This window comes from Remersonia thermophila, chromosome 1 (assembly GCF_042764415.1).
Source record: "Remersonia thermophila strain ATCC 22073 chromosome 1, whole genome shotgun sequence".
Taxonomy (NCBI): domain Eukaryota; kingdom Fungi; phylum Ascomycota; class Sordariomycetes; order Sordariales; family Chaetomiaceae; genus Remersonia; species Remersonia thermophila.
This window is the reverse complement of record NC_092217.1, coordinates 1,618,697-1,632,777: the sequence shown is the minus strand read 5'-3', so window position 1 is coordinate 1,632,777 and position 14,081 is coordinate 1,618,697. Positions and strand designations below refer to the sequence as shown.

The 14,081-nt window shown below is 59.7% G+C and overlaps 5 protein-coding genes across 5 annotated transcripts; 3 read left to right on the top strand and 2 right to left on the bottom strand.

The window, feature by feature from the left end:
- Positions 1-80: 80 nt before the first annotated feature.
- VTJ83DRAFT_457 (uncharacterized protein) lies at positions 81-1,554 on the top strand (the record flags this gene model as incomplete). The annotated part of the gene is made up of 3 exons (XM_071011073.1): positions 81-135; positions 236-751; positions 803-1,554. 3 exons carry the CDS (start codon positions 81-83, stop codon positions 1,552-1,554), a joined length of 1,323 nt encoding a protein of 440 aa, XP_070869810.1.
- A 2,094-nt stretch (positions 1,555-3,648) lies between these two features.
- VTJ83DRAFT_456 (uncharacterized protein) lies at positions 3,649-5,480 on the bottom strand (the record flags this gene model as incomplete). Its single annotated transcript, XM_071011062.1, has 3 exons — positions 3,649-3,733; positions 3,815-4,749; positions 5,361-5,480. The coding sequence occupies 3 exons, from the start codon at positions 5,478-5,480 to the stop codon at positions 3,649-3,651; spliced, it is 1,140 nt and encodes a 379-aa protein (XP_070869809.1).
- Positions 5,481-6,885: 1,405 nt separating this feature from the next.
- VTJ83DRAFT_455 (uncharacterized protein) lies at positions 6,886-8,883 on the bottom strand (the record flags this gene model as incomplete). The annotated part of the gene is made up of 2 exons (XM_071011051.1): positions 6,886-7,007; positions 7,098-8,883. The coding sequence occupies 2 exons, from the start codon at positions 8,881-8,883 to the stop codon at positions 6,886-6,888; spliced, it is 1,908 nt and encodes a 635-aa protein (XP_070869808.1).
- An 883-nt stretch (positions 8,884-9,766) lies between these two features.
- On the top strand, positions 9,767-12,170 carry VTJ83DRAFT_454 (uncharacterized protein; the record flags this gene model as incomplete). Its single annotated transcript, XM_071011040.1, has 2 exons — positions 9,767-10,205; positions 10,276-12,170. The coding sequence occupies 2 exons, from the start codon at positions 9,767-9,769 to the stop codon at positions 12,168-12,170; spliced, it is 2,334 nt and encodes a 777-aa protein (XP_070869807.1).
- Positions 12,171-12,916: 746 nt separating this feature from the next.
- Positions 12,917-13,778, top strand: VTJ83DRAFT_453 (uncharacterized protein; the record flags this gene model as incomplete). The annotated part of the gene is made up of 4 exons (XM_071011029.1): positions 12,917-12,954; positions 13,052-13,223; positions 13,338-13,475; positions 13,578-13,778. 4 exons carry the CDS (start codon positions 12,917-12,919, stop codon positions 13,776-13,778), a joined length of 549 nt encoding a protein of 182 aa, XP_070869806.1.
- Positions 13,779-14,081: the final 303 nt, after the last annotated feature.

Below are 14,081 nucleotides of genomic sequence, written 5' to 3'. Positions count from 1 at the left end.
AACAAACCCAGCCACCGCCAGCTCATCGGCGACCGCCATTCCAACCCGCAATCTGCGAAGCATTTCAGCCCCAAACCATCATGGCATCACCGCCGAAGCCCTGGGAGAGGCAGGGCGCGACTCCTGCGACGCCTGGTGAGTATTCTTGGACTTCTCCCCCCATCTTTCGCTTTGCGGCGTCGACCCGGAAACTGCAAACGTTCATTGTTGCCGGCTAACCGCCTCGGCTCCCTAGCCTCCATCGCATCCACGCCATCCACCGTGTCGTCGACCACGACCGCCACCATGCCCTCGACCGCGACCACAACCGCGACGTCCGCCGCCTCAGGCGCGTCGCCCGCCATTCCCGCCCGCCCCGCGACCCTGACTGCCACCGTCAACCAGAACGCCGCCGCTTACAGCCGGCCCTACAGCGCCACGCCGTACGGCGCGAGCCCTTACGGCACCTACGGCTCTGCCTACTCCTCGCCCTACGGGTCTCCGTATTCTAGGTTAGGCGCGTATGGCGGTGGCATGTACGGCGGTGGCATGTATGGCGGCTACGGCGGTGGCATGTATGGTGGCGGCATGTACGGCGCCGGCATGTACGGCGGCATGGCGGGCGATCCGAACAACCCGGAGAGCCTGACCCAGCGCTTTAACATGAGCACCGCGGCCACCTTCCAGATGCTCGAGGGCATCGTGGGCGCCTTTGGAGGGTTTGCCCAGATGCTTGAGAGCACCTACATGGCCACCCACTCGAGCTTTTTCGGTACGATTTCTTTCCTGCTGTTTGTCTAGTCGCGTCGCTGACACCGTCCAGCCATGGTCTCGGTTGCCGAGCAGTTTGGCAACCTCCGCGACACCCTGGGCTCCGTCCTCGGCATCTTCACCCTGATGCGCTGGATTCGCACCCTCATCGCCAAGCTCACCGGCCGCCCGGTCCCGGTCGATGCCAAATCCCTCAACCCGGCGTCCTTCTCGCGTTTCGAGGGCCGCAGCATGCCCGAGGGTGGCCCGCCCAAGCCGAGCCGCAAGCCCCTCCTCTTCTTCCTGCTGGCCGCCTTTGGTCTGCCCTATGTCATGAGCAAGATGATCCGGTCGCTCGCTGCCAACGCCGAGGAGGAGCGCCGCCGCCAGCTGGTGGCTGCCCAGCAGCCGATGGACCCGTCTCAGCTCGAGTTCTGCCGCGTCCTGTACGACTTCTCCCCTGCCACCCAGGGTCAGGCCGTCGTCCAGGGCGTCGACCTCGAGGTGCACAAGGGCGACCTCGTTGCTGTCCTGGCCAAGAGCGACCCGCTCGGCAACCCCAGCGAGTGGTGGAAGTGCCGCGCCCGCGACGGCCGCATCGGCTATCTTCCCTCGACCTTCCTCGAGGTCATGCGCAAGCCGGCGCTCGCCAGCAGGCCCGTCGCCGCGATCAAGGACGCCGCGAGCGACGTCAGCCGCACCAACTCGCTGACCAGCTCCGTCAGCGCTCCCAGCACCCTCGTCCAGAACCCCCCGCCTCTGCCGTCGACCAAGGTCGGTGACGTCACGGTCGACAGCTTCCAGAAGTCGCACTTTTACTCGTAGACGTCGTTCTGCGCTGAGCGTCACGTCGACCGGTTGCCGACGATGACAGCCACGACTGCATTATTTTGTTTTTCAAATGTCGGATTACCCGGGACGCCTGATTCATGCGCCGCTTTTCTCCGATAGCCTTGCTTTATATCGCACCGACATCCTGATACTATTAGGACGAGAGACCTTGGGATTCATGGAGAGGGGATTCTCTCGGTGGCGGTGGTCATCCCATCGTACCATTTACCGAACCCCACATCTCCATCGGCATTTTCCCACCACGGCGCCTCTCGCAACTTTCTTAACCTCGATCTCGCCCATGAAATACCTTGCATCACCCTGCAGCAACCTTGCAATACCTTATTTGACGATACTCTCCGACATACCCGGCGAGGACGGATAGACGGAATGGAAGGAACGAAACGGAACGTGTGGGAGGGAGGACGGAGGGGGGAGGGGGGATATACTCACCAGCCTGGCGTTCTTGGAGTTGAGGAACGGAGATGAGAGCAAAGGCCCACCACCACATCCACCAAATACAGCACATCTACCACAGCACCTGCACCACCACCCCTTCCATACCATGCATACACACTCCATCTCATACCTGACGCGACCCGTTAAGGACGGATGGATTTTGATGGTTGGATGAACGGGATGAACAGGATGGATGGGTGCACGGAGAGGAACCTGGAAGGATTGAAGGGAAGGCCTGATACCTTGTCTGATTATTTCTCTATCCTGCATTCACATCCACACTTTGTTTTCTGCATTTAATCTCTTTTTTTTTTTTTTTTTTCTTTTTCCTTCCTCGTCTCTCTCTCTCTCCCCGGCTTGTAGCGAATAGGGACGTTAGGGCTCACGTGCATGTCCTCCATGTTTACCTAGTCAGTAGCGCTTTTGAACAAAGCAGCTATAGTGTATAAACTTTTTTTCCCGCAATCCCAGCCGCATCGCCTTGGGTTTTGTTTGTCTGTGCTTGTCCGTCTACCACCTTAGGGTTGGACTCACCATCGCCAGGGGAGGTTGGGTTTGGATTGAGGAGAGAATGCTGGGCAGGCAGTTGGAGTGGCGACGGTTGGGTTGGTCTTGATGGCGTCTTGCATCGTCTACGGAGCAACTGGGTGCCTGGACATGGACCAGGAGCTCGAGAGAGAGCAGCAGCAGCGATGCATCAACCCACGCAAGCAGCCTGTAATGTGTCACGCCATACGCATCCACGGGTCATTCGAGGGACGATGACGGTCCATTATGATCTTTCAGTGTACTGATCCCTTCGCATTAAGCACTGACTTGGGTACTTGCCCGGGGAAGGAGGGACGAGGGGTTTTGACCGAACTGCTCGCCCCAATGCATCCTCTCCGTGGCGAGCCAGCCATGCGCAGAAACGAGAGCGAAACAGTGTCTGCTCTGCAATGCAAGGTCTCTTCATTGCATCGACCTCGCCGCACCCATATCATTCTTTCTTGCCCTGCTCCAACCACAAATCGCGGCGGGTGGGATATCCTGCGAGGCCCATCGTTCTCCTCTCCGGATATCCGACATCTTCTTATGATACAAGTCCTAACATGAACGAAACCTAACTCTTTCCCCATCCCATCATATCTCATGGGGCCATGTGGGTGTGTCGCTTGGGGGGCTGTGGTGGCATGGTTCGTGATGATGGTCTGAAAGAGGAAGACAAGAGTGGGAAGAGAAAAAGGAAAAAAAGAAAAAGAAAAAAAAAAGACACGGGGAAAGGAGTAAGAAAAAAGCACCGCAGATTGATCCCCCATGGCTTGACCACTGACCACCCGGATATGAGAGAAGAAAAGACAGCGAGACAGCAACAAACAACAGTATAAAAAACCTGCTCCGTGTTCATGACCGGAGTCTACTTGCCGGGAATCATCTCGTCCATCGTCTACTAAGAACCGAGCCGAGCCGAGTATGAAAAGCGAAAAAAGAAAAGACAGGAGGAGAGAAAAAAAGCCGTGAGGAAAAGCAAACGATAGCCATGAGCATCCGGAAGCGCTCTGTCTAGGCCAAGGGCCGCAGCAAAAAAGAGCCCTGAGGTGGCCAGAACGGAGGTACGGTGGTGTTGTGTCGGAGCTTGAACCCGCCCGCCTACCACTCGTACTCGCCCGTGGCCTTGTGGAAAACGTACTCCTTGTTGTTGACAGTGAGGACGCCGTCTTTGAGGATGCACTTCCTGTAAGAGTCAAGCCGGTTTGTCAGCCGGTTCTGAGCCAAGAGACCCAAGGGGGAAGCGGGGTTGTGTGAGGGCACGCACCACTTATTCTTGACGCGCTGGACCTTGTCGTAGAGACAGAGCATCATATGCCCCATCTCGTCCTCGTCGTCGTCATCGTCATCAGCGGCCTCATCAGGGTCGTCCAGGTCCGAGTTGATGGCATCCTCGTCGCCGTCCATGTCCTCGTCCGGCCCGTCGAGCTGGCCTGTGCCATCGCCGCCGCTCTTCCTGGCGATGCTGCGATCGTCCTTGACAGCTTTGCGGAGGGGCACCATCAGCCCGCCACCTTCCATTTCCTTGGCGCGCGCGAGGAGCTGGGCATGGAGATGCGCATCGATCTCTGCGCGGTCCGGGATCGCCGCGGCTGCTGGTTGGTCCTCTTGGTCGGCAGCGGCATCGCCTGTTCCGTCCATCTGAGATGTCGGAAGACCATTCGGCGGGCGCGGGGCTTGTTGTTGCATCCTTTGCTGCATGCTAGCGGCAAGATTCTGCCTGTACTGCTGTTGGGGATCCACCTGCTGCGGCTGCTGCTGGGGTTGTTGCTGCGGGGCGGCCATGCCGTTCTGGAGGGCATTGATGGACGCGGCAGCCCGTTGGCCGAACTGGTTCTCGAGAGCCATGGCTGCACGCTGGGCAGCGGTTGCGCGGGCGCCATTGGCCGGGTTGTAGGCGGGGATCATGGGGGTCGTGAGGCCCGGCTCCTGCTTGATGGCCGGCTCGGCCGAATAGCCGGCCTCTGTCTTGATGGGCACGCCGTTTGAAGCCGGCATCATCGAGCCGGGGAGGGTGAGACCTTGGGCGGATGGCTGAGGAGTCAAGGACGACTGCGTGTAAGAGGCAGCCCCCGAAGGGGGGGCGCCGGGAGCACCCGAAGCCGCCGGCGCATTGGCGTCAGCCGGAGCAGGCGGAGGGTCTGGCTTGGGGTCCCAGGGAAACTGGGCAATGTTCATCTGCGAGAGCTTGCTCTGCCATAGCTGTTGTTTGCGTCGTCGTGTTAGCCGTTGACCACCACTTACACACGAATGACCCAACAGGAGGACAAGCCAGCGGGATTGTGGGGGGAAGCCGTCCAGGGGTTGGCTGCTCCTAGACGGCACACCCCCACCGCAGCTCCGCACGTGATGTGGGAGAGGGTGGGACAGCCCAATCGGAAGCTGCGGGGAGAGGTGATTGGGCGACCTTGGCCGCTGGAACCTCGGGCTTAAAAAGGGACCCAAAAGTGCTGCGTCGCCCACTCAGGACCGGCCGCTCTCCACCCCCCGAACGCCCCCCTCCCCCCCTAAACCCCCCTTCGCTCAGAGAGAGACAGAGGGAGAGAAGAGAGAGAGGGAAAGAGACGCCAAAGGGCGGCCGCCTCAGGGGCCCGTTGCGCGGTCAGACTCCGCCACGACCAACGCTCGGATCCATCCCACAATGACATGGCGACTCGAGAGAAAGGAATCCATTGCAGAGAGTGCATCCGAAGAGAAGGGAAATCCAGGAGGTGATGGAATTGGGTGCGACACAGAAAAACAACAAGACTCGCGACAAACGCGACCATGAAGGCGAGAAGCGGGGAAGAGAGACGATGCGTGTGGTACCTTACCTTTTTCAGGTCCTCCAGCGCGCTTTCATCGACGCCCGTCTCCTCAAAGTCGACTCGCACCGAATTGATGACCTCCGAGATGATGGAGTCATAGATCGGGCCAACCGCTGAGTTCGACATGGTGGCGAATCGATGATGGGAGAGAAAGCTCCGGCGATTTTGTCAAGCTGCGCGACGACCGTGCCGTGGCGCTTGGCCTCGTTTTTTTTTTTTTTTTTTCCTGAATCCCCGGCTCGTCGGTGCCTTTGCGACCTTGTTCTACGTTCTCTCGGCACTCTTTAGAACAATCCGACGTGGCGCGCGGGATGGGTGATGCGCGGAGTATGCCTCGGCGGATGGGTCTCTTGGTTTGTCGGAGAAAGCGTGAAAGCGCCGCGAATGGGAAAGGGAATTGGGGGGTCCCAAGCTTTGTGCTCGATAACAGGGCCCTCGATTCACTCGCGAGTCGCTCAAAAACCTCGACGAGGTTCGTAATTCAATATCTCTAGGGGGTAGGTGACGGTAGCTCGAGATTTAGAATGACGCGCCGAGGTTGCGAACGAAGGCAGCGTTCGGCGGGTTGGTGTTGTATTGGGCAAGTTTCCCAGAACCCGCCAGACTCGGATGGATATTGTAGGCACCTGCTTAGTCAGCACTTGAACGTGAGCGACCTCCCAAACGCAACGCAACAGCCACCTGCTATTAGTGATTCTTATTTACACACGTTCCTCCCACCACCACGCCGACCATTACTGCGTACACCATCATCACTTCCAATGGAACCTCGGCCATGTCATAATACCTAGGGCTTTGGGTTTGCTTAAAAAGTGTCATTGATCAAGACTCTTGTAACCGCCATTCCTGTTGTTCATCCTCATGGTCGCATGCATGGATTTCCATTCCGCTCGCCCTCAACTCAACATCGAGGTCTGGTCGGTAGCGTAAAGGCTGCTTCGCTGAGACCGAGGCCAAGGTAAAACAAACATGAACCAACCACGCAAAAAGACCCAGAGGACGACCAGGAAACGCAAGTCTCAAGAGTTTGGCAAAGTCAATTCAGGAAAACCCAACATTGCCCCCAAACTCCAGTTTCCCGGCACCGGCACACCGGACATTGGCAAGTTCTGTAAACTCCCAACAAGCCCAATGCAACAAACAAAAACAACCAAAGTACCCATAATACCGACAAAATACTCCCACAAAAATCTGATCGTGAATCAAACAGAAACAAAAAAAAAACTGCTCATGTTCCCCCAATGTCCCCAATTCCACAAGCGCCCGGAGCCTCCTTATATGCATGGGTATCATTCTTTTTGCCCTGAACCATGACCTGTCCCAACCCAGCCGATGATGATGATAATGCGTGACAAACCCAACCCTCCCCAATCCTCGCCCCCAACGCCGCGCTAAAACGCAACCCATGGTGACGATGAAAAAGAAGTGCGCGTGTGTCCCTACCTTTTGTTTCTTGTCTTTCGTTGTCGACTGGTGTTTTTGTTTTGCTGAGGACTCGGCCCCGCCTCGCTAGAAAACGCCCTAGCGAAGCTTAGCGGATGGTCATTTGCTGACCCGAGGAGGCCTTGATGGACGAGCTGGCGCTGCTGAGGGCCTGGCTGTGGCCGGGCTTCTTCTCAAACACCTTCCAGAACTTGAGAGACTCGTCGGCGGCTGCGGTGAGAAAGGCATGTTAGCATCTCCAAGCGTACATGGGAGGGGGCCAGGGGCCAGGGGAAAGAAAAAGGAGAAAGCAAAACATACCGGCAGTGGCCAGCATCTGCCCATCGGGGCTCAGGCAGCTGTGCAGCACGCGGCTCTCGTGCGCCGGGATCTCGACGTTCCGCACAAGGGTCGGATAGCTCCAGATGCTCAACGAGTTGTCCGGGAAGCCGCTGGTGCTCACAATCTCGCGGTAGTGCGTGCTCCAGCGGAGGCTGGTCACCTGGGAGCCCGTGTCGATGCTGTTGACGCGGGCGCCGGTCGAGGCGTTCCAGAAGTGGATGTGGCGATCGTACGAGCCGCCGCCCGTCGCCAGCAGGTTGAGGTTCCACGGGCACCAGGCGAGCGCCTTGACGGCGGCCTTGTGGTTCGTCTTGGTGAACTTGGGCACGGCCAGCGACCTGGCGTCCCAGATGGACACCAGGTTGTCATTGCCGCCGGTGGCGAGCTGGGCGCCGTCCGACCGCCACTCGAGCCCGCAGACCTCCGAGGTGTGCGACACCAGCTCGGCCACCTTGTGCTCGGCGATGCGCACGTCGTGGTTGAACACCAGCCCCGAGCGCGCGCCGGTCGAGAGGATGTGCTTGTTCCACCCCATGACGCCAACGCGCGAGTCGTGGCCGAACATGCTGCGCACCTTGACGCCCTCGGCGACATCCCAGATCTGGACCTCGCCGGTCCCCAGGCCCACGCCGACGTAGGCGCCGTCCCCGGACCACTTGACGCTGCTAACGTAGGTGTCCGGGCTGGTCTCGAGCAGACAGTTGACGCTGCCCTCGTCCGCCGACCAGACGTAGACGCTGCGCTCCAGGCCGATGGCAACCTGGTTGCCGCTGCTCCAGTCGAGGAGGTTGAGGTAGTAGTCATCAATCAGCCCCGGGGCGTCGAGCACGCGCTCGGGAGCGGTGGCGATGCGCCGGCGGAACTGGGCCGAGTTGGCGGCTCCGGCGGGCTTGAGGGGCCGGTTGTACTGCTGGCGCAGATCAACAGGCTTGCTCGACTCGGGCGGGGCAGGCTTGAACTGCAGGATGCGCGTGTTGAGGTTGACGCCGCAGGCGTTGGCCAAGGTTTCCCGGTAGGCGGCGCTGCGGGGGGAAGGGCGGCTGTAGGAAGAGGCCTCGTCATCGTCATCATGGCTATCGTGGTTGTCGCTGTCGTCGCGACGGCGGTCGCCGATGCTCAGGCTCTCCAGGGCGCTAATGGCGTCGTCCGTGGCAGAGGCAAGGACGGACGAGCCGTCGGTCGAGCCGGTGCGGGAACGCGACGAGCGTCCTTCGCGCATGCCCAGCTTGACGGAGCCGTCAGAGTAGGCGGTGCTTGCAGACCGGTTGGGGATGAAGCGGTCGCCCTTGTAAGCGATGGTGGTCTTTGCCGGCTTCTTCTTGACGGCCGTGGTCTTCTTTTTGGTGTTGCCGTTGGGCGACGACGCGGACGTTGATGAGGACGAGGACGAGGAAGAAGACGAAGACGAGGACGAGGCAGCCTTGCTGTGGGCGCCCGTGCCGGTGAGGGTAAAGTTGGACACACCGAGCTCCAGGACCTTGCGCGGCGTCGACACGACGCGGGCGATGTTGGACTTGGGCGAGTCGCGGTGGTTGTTGGCCCGCGAGGCGCGGAGGTGCGCAGTGAGGTTGCCGCCGTAGACAGAGCGGGAGGCCGCACGGTGGACGCCGTCGGACTTCTCAGGCGTGAACGGAGACGAGCTGATCTTGACGGGGGTGGTACGCTGGCTCGGCGACGGAGTCAGGGGCATCCGGCCGCCGGCGGTGCGCGACGAGAAGAGCCCGGTGTGGGACTTGATGGGGGTGGATACTGATGCTGTAGCCATGATGGATGACTGTGCTGGCGCAGTATCGCTAGGACAAGAGAAGAAGGAGGAGGAGTGTCGACCTCACCAGGAACGGCCCGGATGAGGGATCAGGAGGTGACGGTTGTAGGAACCTCGTGGAAGGACAGAAAGGAACCGAACAATACTCGAAAGGCTGAGATAACCAAAGCCAAGATGATAGAGCAATAAGAATCGAGCTAAGAGTTTTGGAAGCCGAAAAGGCGTGGCTGCTTAAGAGGCGTGTGTGTGTGTTGGATTGATGAGGATGAAGAAGATGAGGAATTGGGAGAGCAGACAGGAGGACGACTTATATCTCATTATTTACTTTTGCGTTGGCCAGGCAACGGCGTCGGTTTCTCTGCCTCCTGGTGGCGTTGCCGGTTTGGGACGGAGCCCCACTTTTGCTGCGACGGGCGGCCGTGGACAGGGCTGCGGCGGGGCGAATGCTGCAGCCTTTTGCAGGAGCGGCAAATGGACAACGAACGAGCCGGGCGCCAGGCTGGGTCAAGGTGGGTCCACTTTTCCCATATTCCGGGCCATCTTTCCCCCCTTCCATCATTTGACACTTTCCACTCGATGCAATCCAAAGGCTTCATCGGCCCCCTGGCACGCTCCACTGTCTTTGAACAATTACATACTGCGTACACTACACGCACAAGGGACATATCGGCGGCGCTCATGGATCTCCGATCTTAGACCGCCCGCGACTTAGTTAGCATCAATTGTCATTTGCGACGCGAAGATCAGCAGTATATCGGACTTTTGCTGGTGTCCGGCGTCGCTGAATGCGATCCTAGGGACAGGCCTCGTCGCCGTCGCCTCCACTCTGTGGTTTGCCTCAACCGCTCTCCGGCGCACCACCCGAAACCCACGTCGCCGAGCCATGGCGCAACAGCAGCAGCCCGCTTCGATATTCGGCGGATCGGGCCCCGGGTCGTCCGCCCAGTCCCAGAACCACTTCGCCGTCTCGTCATTAGCGCCGCCGTCCCATCTGACCCCCGCCTCGGCCCCGACCCCGGCCCCGGCCTCGGCCCCGGCCTCGGCCGCTTCCTCCTCCGGCGCCTACATCATGCCCAACTCGCCGCACAGAAACCGCGCTCCCATGGATGGCTACCGGCCAAAAGTCACGCGCACCCTGGGCCAGCGCCCGGCCTGTCTCGTCAACGCGTCCGTCACCTACTGCGGCAACAACCAGATCTACGCCTTTGGAGGGTTCGACCAGTATACGGACGAGGTCTACAACCATGTGCTGCGCCTGGATCTGGTCAGCCACCAGTGGACCCTCGTTGACAACTACGGGGACATCCCCGGCGTTCGCATGGGTACGTCTGGCCACCGTCCTCTTGGGCCTTCGGCCATCCGCACTGCTAACACCCCCTACCTGACCCCCAGGACACACGGCGACGCTGTACAAGGGAGACAAGCTGCTGGTGTTTGGCGGCGAGAACGAGCACCGCACATACCTCTCCGACCTCATCATCTTCGACCTCAAGACAGCCCACTGGACGCAGCCACAGGTCTCGGGCCCCATCCCCAAAGGCCGCGCCCGCCACGCCGCCGTTCTGCACGAGGACAAGCTCTTCATCGTGGGTGGCATCACCGGCCACAACAACTATGTGTTGGACGACATATGCTATCTGGACCTGAAGACGTTCACGTGGTCGAGGTCGTGGCGCTTCGTCGGCCGCTTTGACCACTCGGCCTACATCTGGGGGGATCGCGTCTGGGTGTTCGGCGGCTTGAGCGAGGATATGGACAAGGTGAGCGATCTGTGGTGGCTGGACCTTAAGGGCAACCCGGCCTTTGAGTCGCCGCCGCAGATCGGATACCTGGAGCGTTCGGCCTTGGCCAGGAGCCGCCCCTCCTACCACGTGTCCCCGTCGCCCGTCATCGGGTCCACCGGCTACGCCGCCAACTCGAGGACTCCCCAGGTGAACACCCCCTCGTTCCACCTCCGCTCCTACGCGCCGCCCGCCCCCGGCGCCGTCTCGGCTCTCAAGTTCGTCGGCGGCACCAACGTGCCGTCGCAGATGCAGGGCATCCACTTCCACGTCTATTCGTCCGGCACCCTCCTCGACTTTGTCACTCCCGCCCCGACCATCACCTCCAAGGAATGCTCGCTCTCGGCGCTCGACCTCGGCACGCTACGCTGGCAGAAGCTCGCCGAGGGCCGCGAGATCTTCAAGCCCGGATACCGCTGGCACTACTGCACCATGAACGAGGACGGCACCAAGGCCTGGCTGCTGGGTTGCCCAATCGAGGGCGGCATCGACGCCGGCGCCAACGGCATGGAGGAGTATCTCTCTGACATAATGGAGATCGACCTGCGCCGATACGGCTTTCTCGGTAACAACGCGGGGCCCGAGGCACAAACGAGCCTGGTGCGGCCGTCGTCGCTACGCACTCGCGCCATCGAGCCGCCATCCAAAGGCCTCGGCGCCGACCTCGTCCGCCTGTTTGACCAGCCCCCAGAGACGGGGAGCGGCACCGACTTCATCGTCACGGCGCTCTCGCGCGACTTTGACGAGGACGAAGTCATGGGCTCCGCGCTCCTGCATGCCGGCGAGTCGCCGGACGATACGAGCCAAACGTGGCTGTCACCAGACGCCCCGACCTCGCCGCCCATCCACGTCCACCGTCTGATCCTCCAAGCCCGCTGGCCGCACTTTGCCCGCCTCTGGGCAAGCCAGATGTCAGAGTACCACACCAAGAAGATGCACATCCCCGAGCCCTACACCGTCGTGCGAGCATTCCTCTATTACCTCTACACGGATCGCATCGACCCCATCGACCCCAGCAACGACGACCACCGCTCGGGCAGCGGCTCGCCCACGGCCAACCTCTCCGACGTGGCGGGCCTGCTCGTCCTGTCCAACATGTACAACCTCCCCCACCTCCGCCTCCTCTGCGTCAACCGCCTCAGCAAAGAGCTCGATGTCGACCATGCCTGCATCATCTGGTACTGCGCCGGGCTTGCCGGCGAGGAATGGCTGCGCAAGCGCGCCGCCGGCTTTTGCATGACCCACTGGGGCCGCGTGGTGCGCACGGCAGGGTTTCAACGGCTACCGCGCACCGCGCTGGTGGAGCTGTCGCTGGAGGTGGACCCCGAGGGACGGGTGGTGGGCGGGGATGAGCTGGATATGATCGTCGGGGGGCTGGGGGATGGAAGGTACGGGGACGCGAGCACCGCGCTCTCGCGTCGTAAGGAGAGCGTGAGCAGCAGCCAGACGCAGATGTTGGAGACGGAGGAGGATGACGAGGATGAGGATGGTATGGAAATGTCTTAGGCGGGTGTCTGCGTGGAGAGGAAGGGGAGAAGGCCGACGGGGAGGAGATGAGAAAGGAGGCCCGCTGGGAGCGCGGTTGGCCTTTTGACCCTATGTTGCTTCCCTTTTTTTCGGTGCCTTCTCTCGTCACGTTTTCTTTTCAGAAACCTTGGGTTCTCTTCTGCTCTTTTCTATCTTCATGTTTCTATTGTCCTTTTCTTTTTTTTTTTCTACTCTTTTTTTTTGTTCTTAGACAGTACCACGATACGCAGAGGAGGGCATCATTGTGAGGCGCCAGGACGGGTCGGTACTAGGAGCTGGGAGGAGGACTTTTTGGGCGTTGGGGTATCAGCTGTTCACTTTTTATGAGCTAGATGTCGAAATTGGGAACTCTGGGAATTCTACAAGTAGGGACATACAGAAACACGCCGGCTCCTTACAGACCAACCTGGAAGAGTGATGATCCTAATGCCCACGTTCATGATGATGATGATGATGATGATGACGATGATGGGCTGATCGTTTGTACGAGGCGAGGGAAACATGTAACGTTACCGTATTCTCGTATTTTCCATACCGTTCGGCGTCACAGGCGTCCAGGGTTGAAAGTCATCATTCACCATTGCTTGCTCTCACTCTCCCACTCAACCAAGCCTCCTGAGTACCAGCGCTCAACAGCATCAGCCTCATCCACCAAAACTGGGAAGTTTCGTCACACTGCTTGATCAAAGACACCCGGTGATCAAGTTTCCGCTCCCGTTTTCAAAATGCCGCCAACCAAGCTTCCCGAGTCGGGAAACCCACTGTAAGCCACTGCCGCTTCACCCTAGGTACCTCCCGTACCGTACCCAAACCGCATCCCACGGCGAACCGCCCCGCCAGCTAACCTTGCCTCGTGACAGGGTCTTTTTTGACATCACCCTCGGCGGCGAGCCGCTGGGGCGCATCACCTTTGAGCTCTTCAAGGACGTGGTGCCCAAGACGGCGGAGAACTTTCGGCAGTTTTGCACGGGCGAGTCCAAGAACCACCTTGGCAGGCCGCAGGGGTACAAGGGGGCCAAGTTTCATCGGATCGTGAGCTTCTTCCTCCTCCTCCTCCTTCTCCTTCTCCTCCTCTTCTTCCTCCCGCGCAGGTTTTGGTGGCATGGCAGGGAGCGAGCGTCTGATGCTGATAGCTCTCGAACGCAGATCCCCAACTTCATGTGCCAGGGCGGTGACTTCCTCAACGGCGACGGCACGGGGTCGACGTGCATCTACGGCACTAAGTCGTTTGCCGACGAGAACTTCAAGCTCAAGCATGACCAGCCGGGGTTGCTGTCCATGGCCGTACGTTTTCTCCCCCTCCCCTCTCTTCATCCGTTTCGCTCTTCCCCGCCCCAAGGAGACGCGCAGAGGTGGATAGAAACGACTGACTGTGCGGGCGGATAGAACTCGGGTCGCAACACCAACGGCTGCCAGTTCTTCATCACGACGGTGCCCACGCCTTTCCTCGACGGCAAGCACGTTGTGTTCGGCAAGGTGGTGGACGGCATGGACGTGGTTCACAAAATGGAGCACACCAAGACGGGGGCGCGCGGCAGGGATGTGCCGAATCTGGATGTGGTGATTGCTGAGTGTGGTGAGATGTGAGGCGAAGGTTGTCGAGCGGGATGCTTCGGAGGGCTGTATAGACGGAACCGAGAGGGGTGGATATCGGATGACGGAGCAGCCGTTGGTGCGAGGGGAGTTGGTTTATTCTCAGGATCATGCAAAGACATTCCAAACAAAGGCAACGTTCCATGATGAATGTTGTTCCGGTATTATTGGCACCTGTCTTAGCCTGGATTGGACAGCACTCGGCTGGTAGGCAGCCGCTGTCGGTCTACCTCTCTACATCGCGCCCAGCCGAAGCACCAATACGCTTCAACACCGATACGACTGACGGCTGGCATC